Source organism: Girardinichthys multiradiatus, chromosome 18 (genome assembly GCF_021462225.1).
Source record: "Girardinichthys multiradiatus isolate DD_20200921_A chromosome 18, DD_fGirMul_XY1, whole genome shotgun sequence".
In the NCBI taxonomy this organism is placed as follows: domain Eukaryota; kingdom Metazoa; phylum Chordata; class Actinopteri; order Cyprinodontiformes; family Goodeidae; genus Girardinichthys; species Girardinichthys multiradiatus.
Window position 1 is genome coordinate 10,500,852 of NC_061810.1, and position 13,889 is coordinate 10,514,740.

At 40.3% G+C, this 13,889-nt stretch overlaps 1 protein-coding gene across 2 annotated transcripts in view; it reads right to left on the reverse strand.

The window, feature by feature from the left end:
* Positions 1–13,821, reverse strand: part of LOC124884121 (large neutral amino acids transporter small subunit 4-like) — a 37,599-nt gene extending 23,778 nt beyond the window's left edge. Inside the window, exons 1-5 of one of the 2 annotated variants that reach the window (XM_047391795.1) lie at positions 13,639–13,821; positions 10,818–11,039; positions 3,907–4,126; positions 3,751–3,806; positions 3,498–3,574 (exon numbers count right to left, since the gene is read on the reverse strand). In XM_047391795.1, coding sequence (XP_047247751.1) covers positions 3,498–3,574; positions 3,751–3,806; positions 3,907–4,126; positions 10,818–10,977 — 513 coding nt within the window. In that variant the 5' untranslated portion in view covers positions 10,978–11,039; positions 13,639–13,821. The remainder of the gene's footprint in view (positions 1–3,497; positions 3,575–3,750; positions 3,807–3,906; positions 4,127–10,817; positions 11,040–13,638) is intronic. The other variant, XM_047391796.1, reaches the window with a different exon arrangement.
* Between the last annotated feature and the right edge of the window lie 68 nt (positions 13,822–13,889).

The following is a 13,889-nucleotide window of genomic DNA, read 5'->3' on the forward strand; positions in this document are numbered from 1 at the left end:
ATGAGGGGGAGTGGATATTGGAGGCATGGGTACCCTCCATCAGCAAGGATAAAATACCCTGGAGGAGGATAAACTGTACAGCGGGCTGTGGCGGAGCACTGTAGAGTCATGCACTGACCCAGGCCAGCCCACATACGTGTCAATAAAATGGCTCTCAGAAACTGCTTGCAGGATTATGGAAGGGAAGAGTTTCCTGTTCCTGTAGCACTGACCATCAAGGCTGCTTGGACACCTGAAGTGGATATGGCAGCCGTCAATTGCACCCACAGCTTAAAGAAAAACTCTGTGGCGTGCCAGCCCTGCAAACTCACGGGACACTGCCTTAAGTCCTCAGGGGTCTTTAGAAGGTAGATGACCTGGTGACGAATAGCCACGATCTCCTCTGTAACTCTGTGGACGATGCGATGGACAGTAGAGCGAGGCATCCCAAACACTCTGCAGACCACTCTGTAGGATGTGCCACTTGCCAGCCAGAAAAGAAAAACCAAGGTCTCAATAGTAGCACCCATCCATGTCGCCTGTCCTGGTGCAAAAGATTAAGCAGCACTGCCAGAGACTCCCTGCTCAGCTGAAAATCAGGCCTGGTGTCCTCCTGGTTGAAGAAGCGTTTCAGGACTGGGACACTCAGGTTGATCCTGCAGTAAAGAGGTCTGTTCTAGAAAAGGGAAGAATGGAGATGGAAAAACACGTTATTTTTAAGGCATACTTCTGGATATTTTAAGTGATCAAAGCAAGTAGATGCCAATACACCAAAAACACTGCATTATTATAGAATTATCTAAGAACAGCCAGAGGGGATCAAATACTTTATAATTCCCATCTATCTTAAAATTTAAATTTGTTGTTTATATATATGTATATATATATATAATATGTCGACATACATTAGCCATAAAGTTGCTATCTCTTTGTTTATTGGCTAGTTAAATCAAACATATTTTTTACCTGAACATGATTGTCTCTGGATTGTACCTGGAATCAGAAATTATAATGCTAACTGAATTATAAATAAACTTTTAAAACATATAGCACATTTCTTCATTAAAAATTCATATTGAAAAGCTTATTTATTCTCAATCACACTCTCCAGCGATACAGTTGGATTACATAAAACTGTCCATTTATTCTGGTTAACCTTAATATCACCTGAAATATTAAATCGATTTTCAGTAACAATTAAAATAATAACATAAACTGTTAGAAATCACTTGTGTTAAACGTTCACTGTGATGACTGCCAGTGGGAGCTTAGTGCCGATAGTCCGGTCAGATCTCTACCGGGCTAGCTCACCTCACTGCCGGTAGGGCTGGCGAGGCGAGCCGGTTACTACGCCGGGAACGGAAAACTCCAAACACATCGGAGCACGTTTGAAATTAAGCGATGTCTAGATAAATCAAGCAGATATTTCACGTCTACATAGTTATATTCCCGCACTAAAAACATTGTAGAAGTTAATTTGTGTCACAGAAAGTGTAATTTTCCACAATTTACTCACAGCTTTTGTTTCTATGGTCCACCGTGGCTTCACCTGCTTGACCAATCCGCTTCGACCCGCAATGAATGATGGGAAATGATGGGCCGCGAAGGATACTCACAACGCATCCTTCAAATCGGGAAAATAAGGACACATTTGTCGGCAGCATTTTCTCGGAATGATTCATGAATTGGGACAGCCTTCGTCGCCGCGCTGTAACGTAATCGGTCTACAAATACGGCCTTCGAAGGATGCAGCCCCTGAGGCTGACTTCCGGGTCAGCCTCGGCGTTGGTACATTCCCTTTCCGGTTGATTTTCTGAAATGTAAAAGTGTTTTCTGAAATGTAAATTTGTTTTCCGAAATGTAAATTTGTTTCGCATCTTGTTAAATTGTTTTCTGAAATGTAAATTTGTTTTCTGAAATGTAAAAGTGTTTTCTGAAATGTAAATTTGTTTTCTGAAATGTAAAAGTGTTTTCTGAAATGTAAATTTGTTTTCTGAAATGTAAATTTGTTTTCTGAAATGTAAAAGTGTTTTCTGAAATGTAAATTTGTTTTCTGAAATGTAAAAGTGTTTTCTGAAATGTAAATTTGTTTTCTGAAATGTAAATTTGTTTTCTGAAATGTAAAAGTGTTTTCTGAAATGTAAATTTGTTTTCTGAAATGTAAAAGTGTTTTCTGAAATGTAAATTTGTTTTCTGAAATGTAAAAGTGTTTTCTGAAATGTAAATTTGTTTTCTGAAATGTAAATTTGTTTTCTGAAATGTAAAAGTGTTTTCTGAAATGTAAATTTGTTTTCTGAAATGTAAAAGTGTTTTCTGAAATGTAAATTTGTTTTCTGAAATGTAAATTTGTTTTCTGAAATGTAAATTTGTTTTCTGAAATGTAAAAGTGTTTTCTGAAATGTAAATTTGTTTTCTGAAATGTAAATTTGTTTCGCATCTTGTTAAATTGTTTTCTGAAATGTAAAAATGTTTTCTGAAATGTAAATTTGTTTTCTGAAATGTAAAAGTGTTTTCTGAAATATAAATTTGTTTTCTGAAATGTAAATTTGTTTCGGTACTTGTAAAAGTGTTTTGCACTCCGCGGCCACCGTAAATCTTTCACCAGATAACAGGAAGGTTCGGGGGAGTACAGCAAAAGGGGCTCTGTTTTATATTTTTGACCTCACTGCCATGGAATATTATGGATTTGGAAATGTTGGTAGTCTTTTGGAAAGTTAAGGTAAAGATCTAAATTTTCTAGAATATACAGACGGACTGATATTTTTGTAAAGCTAACTGCACCAATTATGCTAATCATTAGTATAAATGAAAAAGCCCGTTTAAAATGTAAACTGTATTTTCATGTTTGTCTTTGTTTAAACAAGCCCTGATTTAAAGTGACAGCTGTCTAACACAGCAGCATGTCACCTAAGCTTCTAATATAATTGAGTAACTGTGAAAGCCTAGAGAAAAATATTTTTCATGCCTTCGTATCTTCTTATATTACAGTTCTTAAATTAAAAATCAGAAACAGCTACAGGTGGAATTGACAGGTTAAAACCTAAAAAAAAAAAAAAGAAAAAGGAAATTAGCCCCAAAATTCTGATCAGTGTATCAGTATTCCTAACCAGATAATAACTAGAAAATTGACTTTATATTGTGTCTTGTTTCCAGGGACTGGTTTAATAGACCCATTAAATGACAGTTAACTGTGGAAGAACATTTTTTCATTTTGTTCTTCCAGCAGAATTTTGGAACGGATGTGTTTATGAACAGTTCATTGTTGTGTCATTAAAAAAGAATGGCAGATGTAAACATCAGGACTCCAGATTTCAGCTGTTTTATTCAGAATATTCAGAAAATCTGGGGGTTTGCTGTATATGTCTAGGCCATTATGCCTAAATTAAATCAGGATTTTATTGAATAGGAAGATCGACCTCTTAGTGATTTTAGAATGACAGTCATTTTATGCTCTGACAACAAAAACAGGAGAATATGAACGACATGTAGACGATTCTGCCTTGCAAAGGCGTTCTTACCGTCAGAGAGGTGAAGGTCATACACATGCCTCCAAAGCCATTCATCGCCAGAGCAAAGAAGATCAGGATGGAAAGATCTGAGAGTAAAAAAGTGCAGGTGAGTGAAGTAAAGCTCTAACTGAATAAAATGTAAATGTTCAAGATGATGTTGGTCACCAAGGACATTAAGTTGATAAAGGACAGATTGTGATGCAGCACCACTCTTAACTGAACATTGAGGACCAGCAAAGTGACAACACAACAAGATACTTACTTTTGGGATCACTGGCACCATAAGCAATTAGGAGGCAGGAGAAGGCGAAGCATGCACTGGGAACACAAAGTTATAGCTATGTAGAAGATGGAGACATTTCTAAATGACCATATATGCCCGTACCGTATCAACAGAGGGTTCCTTCTCTAGCCTCACCTTCCAAGAAGTCTTAGCTTACGCGGCCCATATTTGTCCATGACAATGCCCAGGGGCAGAGTAATGGCTGACAGCAGGAAGGATCCCACAGTGAAGGCCAGATTCAGCATCTCATCTTGGTCCTTGCAGATAGGCCAGTTATTCATCAGCAGGAACTCCTCTGCCTCACCGTCAGTCTTATACATGGATGAGTTGGAGATGTTGAGACTGGAGCTGTTTTCTACATAAAAAGAAGTGGAATACTTGTTTCATTGCTGATAATTGTAATGTGGCAATCTAACCCTACAAAACCATGCAGTAGCATCACCTGTTCCAACATCTAACACACCAGGGGCCTGCTGATGTACTCTTTGGACATGTTAGTAATATCTTACCTTTCATAGCTTCCAGGTATTTAGGTAGTGCACATTTCTAATATTTGTTCATGGAGAACGTACTTCTGCTACGTCACTGCCAATGTCCCTCACAGCTGACCAGCTGATTGAAAAACCAATACATTAAAGGTTGAGCAAACAATCCAGAGAGAGAAAAAACCTATCCTGGGTAAACAGCCCCCAGAAATAGTCACGGTCTGAACTTTGGCTGGCTGGAGGGAACTCTCTGTCTCACTCCCTCAGCTGAATCACTGGTAAACACAGTCCACTGAGTTCATGTGGAGTCTATTTCTGTCCTGATGATCTATCTTTGTGTCAAAAGCTGTTGGTACAAACAGTTAGACTGGGTGTCAAGAACACAGCCGAGGAGAGCAGTTCATCCCCTAGCTTGACCCGTTTGCTGTAACAACATCAGAGAAAACAATAGAGAATCTGCATTTAACAGCCACGATGCAATTTAACAATTATCTAGTTAGACATGTTTTTATTCCAGTTATCAAGGACAGTTGTCAAAAGCAGCTAAGCTCCTAACTTTATTTAATAAGCAAAACACTTGAGACTGAGTTTCCTGTCTGTGCTCAGACAGACAACATAATGTTGGTTTCTCTCTTTGCCGAGTCAGCTCACAGTGAAACAGGACAGGGAAGGAGTTGTTGACGCCAGTCCTCTGGAAAAGGGGGCTGGGGTGGATTCAGAGCAACAGGAAGCTCCAGTGTCAGATGAAATGCATCCTGAAATGGAAAACCGGTTTGTGTTTGTGAGGATTTAAGTAGGCAAAAGGTTAACTTGGATAAATGAACATCTGATGGCTGCAGTGTTATTCTAATGCGGATGCATTAATTCACAGAGGGGCGTGGGAACACTTGATTTTGGCAGACTGAGTGTAGCTCCCACATCCAAAGCAGAACAAAATAAAATATCAGAATACAACAAAATAATGAAGAAAAATATGACCAATGTGTCATTAATTTGTATTCAGTTACAGGTCCTTCTCAAAATATTAGCATATTGTGATAAAGTTCATTATTTTCCATAATGTCATGATGAAAATTTAACATTCATATATTTTATATTCATTGCACACTAACTGAAATATTTCAGGTCTTTTATTGTCTTAATACAGATGATTTTGGCATACAGCTCATGAAAACCCAAAATTCCTATCTCACAAAATTAGCATATCATTAAAAGGGTCTCTAAACGAGCTATGAACCTAATCATCTGAATCAACGAGTTAACTCTAAACACCTGCAAAAGATTCCTGAGGCCTTTAAAACTCCCAGCCTGGTTCATCACTCAAAACCCCAATCATGGGTAAGACTGCCGACCTGACTGCAGTCCAGAAGGCCACTATTGACACCCTCAAGCAAGAGGGTAAGACACAGAAAGACATTTCTGAACGAATAGGCTGTTCCCAGAGTGCTGTATCAAGGCACCTCCGTGGGAAGTCTGTGGGAAGGAAAAAGTGTGGCAGAAGACGCTGCACAACGAGAAGAGGTGACCGGACCCTGAGGAAGATTGTGGAGAAGGGCCGATTCCAGACCTTGGGGGACCTGCGGAAGCAGTGGACTGAGTCTGGAGTAGAAACATCCAGAGCCACCGTGCACAGGCGTGTGCAGGAAATGGGCTACAGGTGCCGCATTCCCCAGACCTGGGCTACAGAGAAGCAGCACTGGACTGTTGCTCAGTGGTCCAAAGTACTTTTTTCGGATGAAAGCAAATTCTGCATGTCATTCGGAAATCAAGGTGCCAGAGTCTGGAGGAAGACTGGGGAGAAGGAAATGCCAAAATGCCAGAAGTCCAGTGTCAAGTACCCACAGTCAGTGATGGTCTGGGGTGCTGTGTCAGCTGCTGGTGTTGGTCCACTGTGTTTTATCAAGGGCAGGGTCAATGCAGCTAGCTATCAGGAGATTTTGGAGCACTTCATGCTTCCATCTGCTGAAAAGCTTTATGGAGATGAAGATTCCATTTTTCAGCACGACCTGGTACCTGCTCACAGTGCCAAAACCACTGGTAAATGGTTTACTGACCATGGTATCACTGTGCTCAATTGGCCTGCCAACTCTCCTGACCTGAACCCCATAGAGAATCTGTGGGATATTGTGAAGAGAACGTTGAGAGACTCAAGACCCAACACTCTGGATGAGCTAAAGGCCGCTATCGAAGCATCCTGGGCCTCCATAAGACCTCAGCAGTGCCACAGGCTGATTGCCTCCATGCCACGCCGCATTGAAGCAGTCATTTCTGCAAAAGGATTCCCGACCAAGTATTGAGTGCATAACTGTACATGATTATTTGAAGGTTGACGTTTTTTGTATTAAAAACACTTTTCTTTTATTGGTCGGATGAAATATGCTAATTTTGTGAGATAGGAATTTTGGGTTTTCATGAGCTGTATGCCACAATCATCCGTATTAAGACAATAAAAGACCTGAAATATTTCAGTTAGTGTGCAATGAATCTAAAATATATGAATGTTAAATTTTTATCATGACATTATGGAAAATAATGAACTTTATCACAATATGCTAATATTTTGAGAAGGACCTGTAGATGTAGCCATTTGTCTTTTAGTCAGATTGGATGGACAGTAAATGTTTTAAGTCTTGCCACAGATTCTCAACTGGTTTTAGGTCTGAACTTTGACTGGGCCATTCTAACACATAATTACGTTTTGACCTTAACCATTGCACTGTAGCTCCGGTTGTATGTTTAAGGTCGTTTTCATGATGGAAAGCCACCCTCCATCCAACTTTGAAGTCTTATGCAGTCTTTAACAGGTTTTCTTTGAGGATTGTCCTTTATTTGGCTCCATCAATCTTCCCATTACCTTTGACCAGCTTCCCTGTTATCCAAGCAAAGGATTCTCCCACCTAAACAGCAGATTTGAGGCTCCCTCACAGATCTTATTGACCTCTTGGCCAGTGCTCCTTGTTTGGGAACATTAACTACTTTGATATTTCAGCACACATTTAGCTGCGTCAACTAGAAAGACATTTCATACCCAATATTTGATCATGTATCTTGGTAGCACTGAGACAATTTTAAAAACATTTAATGCAGTGTGTCCACTTGGTGATTCAAAATCACAGGTAAAGTGCTTTGAAAATAGAAACTTTTCTCCCCACAAGGCAGGTATCTGAAGTGTTTTATGAGCATTAAGTGCTGATTGAGGGGCTAACAGAAGCCAGTAGCATCTGTCCCTCGGCAGCTCAGCCTGCTGACTAATAAAATGATCGCAGCAACCTGAGTCAATAGGGGAAGAACTCTGCAAACACACACACACACACACACACACACACACACACACACACACACAAACACAGCGACCAGGCAGAATTGATCTTCAGTGAAAGGTCCCACTGTGTTCAGTGCACACCTGCCAAGTTTCAGGGAATGCTCATCTCAGCGCCATGTTTCTTCATGACCTTTTTTTCTGCAGGTTTGTCATATGCAAACAAGCTTTCAACCAACAAATTTGGATTAATCATTAGGACGTTGTGCCAACAAAATTCCACAAATACTGATTGACAGCTTGAGTGACAGTAAGTTAAAACAATACAGTGGCAGAGACCCAGTCAGAGGGGAGATATAGTAGAGGTAAACTCACAAATAATGCATTAATTATGCACATTTAAAAGGGGTCAGTTGAGGGTCATCTTTGCAGCCTGAAAGCTTACATGTGAGCAGGGATTGCAACAATTCGGACGTCCCATGTTGGTCGTTTGCTAACAAGCTTTTCAACTAACAGATGATGAATATTTGAGTAATGACGGACAGTCGACTGGGAGCTTACTTCATGAGTCAAGTTAGAAAAGCAGACGTCTTAAAGGGATGTGCATTTTCCCTCCATCTGAGCTTTCACACAGATATGTTTGACACCAGTAGTGCAACCACAAAAACAAGCAGCAAGCAGCTGGGGCTTTACTTGGCAGCTGACAACATCAACAGAAATCCCAGCCTAGACTTCCATTTGTGTGAGTCTGAGTTCCCCAAAAAAGTGAAATTAAATATTAAATGTGGCCGGGTGATGGATTTAGGGGTGAGTTTTAGCTTTTCACACAAAACTCCCTCAAATGTTGTAGGGAAGTCCTTGCTGAACCTAACTAAAAGCTGCAGAAACTAAGATCTGATCCTGCATATTTATGCATGCTTATATACTCACAGAGATTATTCTGAGTTAATTTTAGGCGTTTTAGGTGGCGAAGCTCCGCTCCACTCGGTCTCTCTCTACTCTGTACGGTACCTGTTGTGTTTCCACTGACCCACTGAGGGCTGGAGCTATGGCAGCTGAAGTCCCGCCTTTAGCCATCAGTGTAGGGCGCTGTGGTGCTATTAACCTTTAATAGCTGTTAAGTTACTAGCTTGGGCGCTCATGCTTGCTCGCAGTACAATTGATTTGGTGGTGCATAGATGAGTGAGTAAAACAAGATGGCTATGTTAAAGTAGAGGATGAAAATCACACATTTAAAGTTGAATGGACAGAAGCATACACTTTCCATTTAACTTCCATAGGGTGTAAGGCCAGTCTGCCTAATATGTTCTGAATCAGCTGGGCTTATAAAGAGTGGAAATATAGACACATGAAACCAAACATAAGAACTTCAACCAAAGCTATCAGCCTGGGTCTGACGGTAGGACAAGGAGAATGAATGAAGTGAGGGGACAGCATGAGCGAGCTACACGGCTGATAACTCGTCTCTTACAGCACAACAGCTAACTTACACTCACTGCAAGTCCAGTGAAGTTTAGGAAAACACAAAAAGCATTTTAATAATCTTGCAACCGAAGTACTGAGGCTGTTCAGACATGTTGGTAAAGTGATCTGTATGTTTCAAAAATGAATCTACTGAGGACAGAGGATGATTTAGTCCTGACCATACATAAAGGCAGGTCTGGAAACTTGTGACCAGGTTTAAAGCAACTTTTGTTTAGGATAAGGTTTCACTCAATCCAATTTTAGGGAACATTTGCGATAAAAACTAGAAAACATTTATTAGTGGATACCCAGGATGCATTGCATTTCTGTTGGCTTCTTAATCAAATTTAGTTTTTTTCAGTGCTGTGTCACATGTGCACTCACATGTACATAGCACTTATATAGACAGCAAATCAATGCTGAGAAGAGCTAGAAGCCATTTAGCTGCAGAAAGACATCTGAGTGTAAAGTATGAAAAGCTCCAGTTTATTTAGTTTTTTAGTGCTGATTTTACAGTTCCATTATGTAACAAAGGCCTGCTTGTTACACAGCCAATGAAATGTGTATCTGCATTTAGAGCAGGTAACTCAGATGAAATCACAAGGATTCATGCCAGCATTTATGTCTATATGACAGCACATGCTCCTCCAACTATATACTTAGGTCCTGCAACATTTCAAACGCAAACGGTCTTCTATACACCTCTTCATCTAATTTTACATTAACTAAGAGTATAAGGTCCTTGACAAAAGATCAGTTGTGTTATTTAAGTAAAGCTGGTTTAAGACTAAAGCATTACTTCGAAAATCTGGGTCTTTGTTCACAGAATGAAAAAGTACGGACCTGAAGGTTCTCCTTATTCAAATAAGTGTTATTTTCTCACAGCACACATATACTTTTCACTGATCCACGTTTCAAACCTTCTTTAATAAACTCAGCCCTCTTCCAGTCTCCTGCTAAAACTTGACAAAAAAACAACTATGAAAAAGTGAGAAACCATTATTCTTCAAACATCTAAACACAATCATTTGTGAACAGTTAGACCAGAGTGATTAAATTGTTTCTTACACAAAAACTAGCCGAAAAGTTCCATCTTTCTCCCTTTGAGAAAAAGAAATACACAAAAATACAACTAGAAGATGAAAGAAAGCCAGAGAGAATGGGCTTCCTGGCATATGGATCAGCTGCCCAGCCTCAGAGACTGTACAGTTGTTGGAGATGAACAGACTTATTATTTTTCTTCCTGTTACAATAGCCCCAAACATCATTTAGTTTGATGTCCCCAGACAAAGCCCTGTTTACAGCCTAATACAGGCCCTCTGAGTGCAGATGCTCAACACATCACCTTTGATCATAGTGGGCTGAGGACAGAAAGAAATGATAACTAAATTAGCTCATGGGATCCCTGTGTTGCTTTGTTGTACTTCAACATTTCAAAACTGCTTATTGAGCTTATTTAGAGCTAGTTCGCTATAATTCAATGTGTTTTATAAGTAAGTCCTCATAATTTTGCTCATAAATCTAATTTTGTCACACGTCATGGTATTGCAACAAGTCTGTTCTCATAGTTTCTCTCTGATTACACTAAAGGCAATAAAAAATATCTTGCAAACTCTAAATTAAAACCAGATGGTGTGTTTTTCGAAGACAGTTGATGACAACAGCATGCAGAAATCTACAGCATGTAGATTTCCAATGCATCATAAACAGCCAAAATCTATGTTATTTATTAGTAGGGTTTTCTTCAAGATTTTGCATTAGATGTTACCAACTAGGACAAACATTGGACTGATCTAACCCCAGGGTCTTAAATGACAACCCAGATAATGCAGACACACCTGGTGCTTTGCACAGGTAGGAGTAGAAGCCCTCAGACTTCAGCATGATGAGCAGGGACGACCAGCCGAGCAGCACAGCAGAGAAGAGCAGGTTTTCGATGACCGCTGTGACGGCCATCCACCAGCGGCGGTTGAAGGCTGTGGCGAGGGTAGGAGCCATATTTGCTGGGGGGAAGGCAATGGCACACTGACTTGATCTGATCTAAGGGAGGCTCCTGGTGCCTTAAAGACAAGAAGACAAATACAGAAAAGAAGCTGATGATTCAGCATCGCGCTAGAAGATGCTAGAATGTGGACAACAAAGAGAGGTTCTGATTTCCTTTTTTATTAAAAAGCGGTTTTATAGGTTGTCAGTTTGTGCTCTGGTAAATTCTACCCTTCATTTTTTTTCTCCCCCTGTTAAGCACAAGTTGCTGTATCTTTCAGCCCTTTCAGTGTGAAACCACCCGTGGAGTAAGATACAAAACAACCAAAACTACAAAGATATAAAATCACAAACGGGAAAAAAAAACTAGCACCCAGAATTGGCACTTTAACAATTTGAGAATATGCACAGGACACACCTAAGTGCTAAGAGAGTTTAAGCCTGTTCACATTTGCTTTTCACAAAGGAAAGGTCCCGTCACCCAGGACATGTATAGAGGTAGGTCAGGCCAGGTGTGACAACATTTAACTAGAAGTCCTAATGGAAATCTGTTTGGGCCACAGTGAAGAAAAACAAAACCTATACAGGGAAAATGTTTTGACTCCTTTAAACAGTCCCTCAAAAAGGTTTCTAGACCAAATACTTGGAAATTTATATCTATTGCATGTTTTAAAACTGCTCGAGTTAACAAAAACAACCTTCACGTGACTTGTTGAGCAACTACTAAAACTCCTTTGTTTTCGCACCATGACGATGGCGAGGACAGGAACAAACAACTTAAACCTCGCCTATAAATATTAAATATTCCGCCCACGGAGATATCTGATTGGCATATAAGTTTATTATTTCTTCGCTTATTGGCTGCTAAGGATATTGGTTGAATTTGCTACACGTGAGGTTGTTGTTGCATTCCAGACTGATGGGAAAAGATCGCCGCAAGATAATTTACTGACAGAAAAGGCGACTAATGTCAGAGCTTACACCTGAAATACTGAAATACAGATATAGCTTGGTCCTTTTAAAGACAAAGAAAGCCGTACTCATTTATAGGGCAACTCTCAATGTCAGTAAAAATTTAAAAAGTGTCACGTTGATTACGGAATCAACAACACAACTTGAACCCACAACAATGGTTAGCGCATTCTCCTTTAGGTGTTTGGGGGGGGGGGGACACTTTAAACGTGTGTGTGTGAAAAAGAAAAAAACATCGACTTTGCTACGGGGTTTTTTTTTTCTGAAAGAAAACGTGTTGTTTACTGATAACTGCATTGGACGTGAACGCAGCGCGAGTTCAAGCCAGTTCGAACCGGTACGGCGCGAGACTGCTCTGTGCACAAGCGCCGCTCAAGTGATGCTGGCAGCAGCCCTCAGTCTGTAGGTGTAAATATAGCACCAGCTTCACTACATTTTCTTGGAAAAATACGAAAGTTCAGGTTTTCAAGGAAAGAAAAAATAACGTGCTTAAATGACAGTTTTAAAAAAACAGATTATGAAGGAGCAATTGTGAGACATATGCCTTATTTTCGGATTTTTTTGATAATGTTTATGATTTTCGACATAACAGTTAAAGTGATGGGCCCCTTGTGTATGCGTGTTTCTACATGAACTAACTTTTCGTTTCCCCCACCGCTGCGGGGCATTTGAATAAGCCACATATAAAATAGCACAGGAGTCATGTTGCTCTAACTCTTTTACATAGTGGCCATACCCTTTATCGCTCTGAGAACAATTAAAGACTACTAGAAAGCTGAAGGAACTGGCTTGAAACTGGTCTAAACTGGACTGAAATCATCTGCACAATAACCCCCCCCACCAAACACACCCATCCATCCTCCAGCTTCCTCTGTTAGGCTTACCACGGAAACCTAGCGTTTCCGCCAAGAACTGTTAAAGTCGAAGATATAAATTTATGATTTCTTAAAAATCATAAAAATTTATAGTGTACAACTTTGATGCCAAACTGTAACACTCTTAATAAGAGACAGAAGAATAATCCGTAATATAGGCCGACGTGTTATTCTTCGTTAAATGAGTCATGAGATCAAAATGCTTTTATTTTGAAGCGCTTCTTAGCTTTTTCTGGATTAATGCTGAATTCTCTGCATCTTGATGCAGCAATTAAAGCGCTCAGCTGTTCGGTGACAACAGGAGTAGGCAAAACATCGTGTCGCTGGAACAAAGACAGCTCATGAAGGGCAACATAACAACTAATATAAATTGTAAATAGTTACATATTTACTTTTAATAGACAAGGAACGCTTGTTCTTGTGCATGTAAACATTATTTTGATGCAGCACTGAAAAAATGACTTACTTCCAGAGTGAGAGGCACCTGTCAGCCTATATAACAAAAAATGGTGACAGTAAGATCATTTTACCACAACATATTTATCTTATGGTTAAAATGTGGACTAGCAGAAGGCGAAAGCAGACTGTTCCTATAATAGTGACAGTTCGGAAGTTGATCGTGTTTCAGGCGGTTGCACCTTCCTTTAATGTAACCATAAAGCTGGCATGAAGGGGAAGCGGCTCAGATGCAGAGTAGGTTGCATAATGACGCTCCTGTCATTTCACGGTCCTTTCTCCATCTGAGCCACATTAGGAGACATCCTGTCCTCTTCTGTCAGAGCTCTATGTGTGTGTGCGGAGCATCTTCGGTGAATGCGGACAGCCTCACCTGAGCGCGGGGATGGATGCTGTGGGAACAAACGGGACAGCTCCGTCAGGCTCCAAGTGCCCCTTGCTGACCAAAAGACGGAGCAGAGGTGGACAGTCACCTGGGGGGGATTCCTGCTCGCTTTTCTTCTTTCACTTGGTTTCAGTAATTTTGGCTGTTCTCTCATAGCTGCCGCTTTTATATCTGCTGCAGCGGCACCGCACAAACAGCGCAGCCTCGGTATTGGTCCATGGCTAAGCTGAGAGACCATC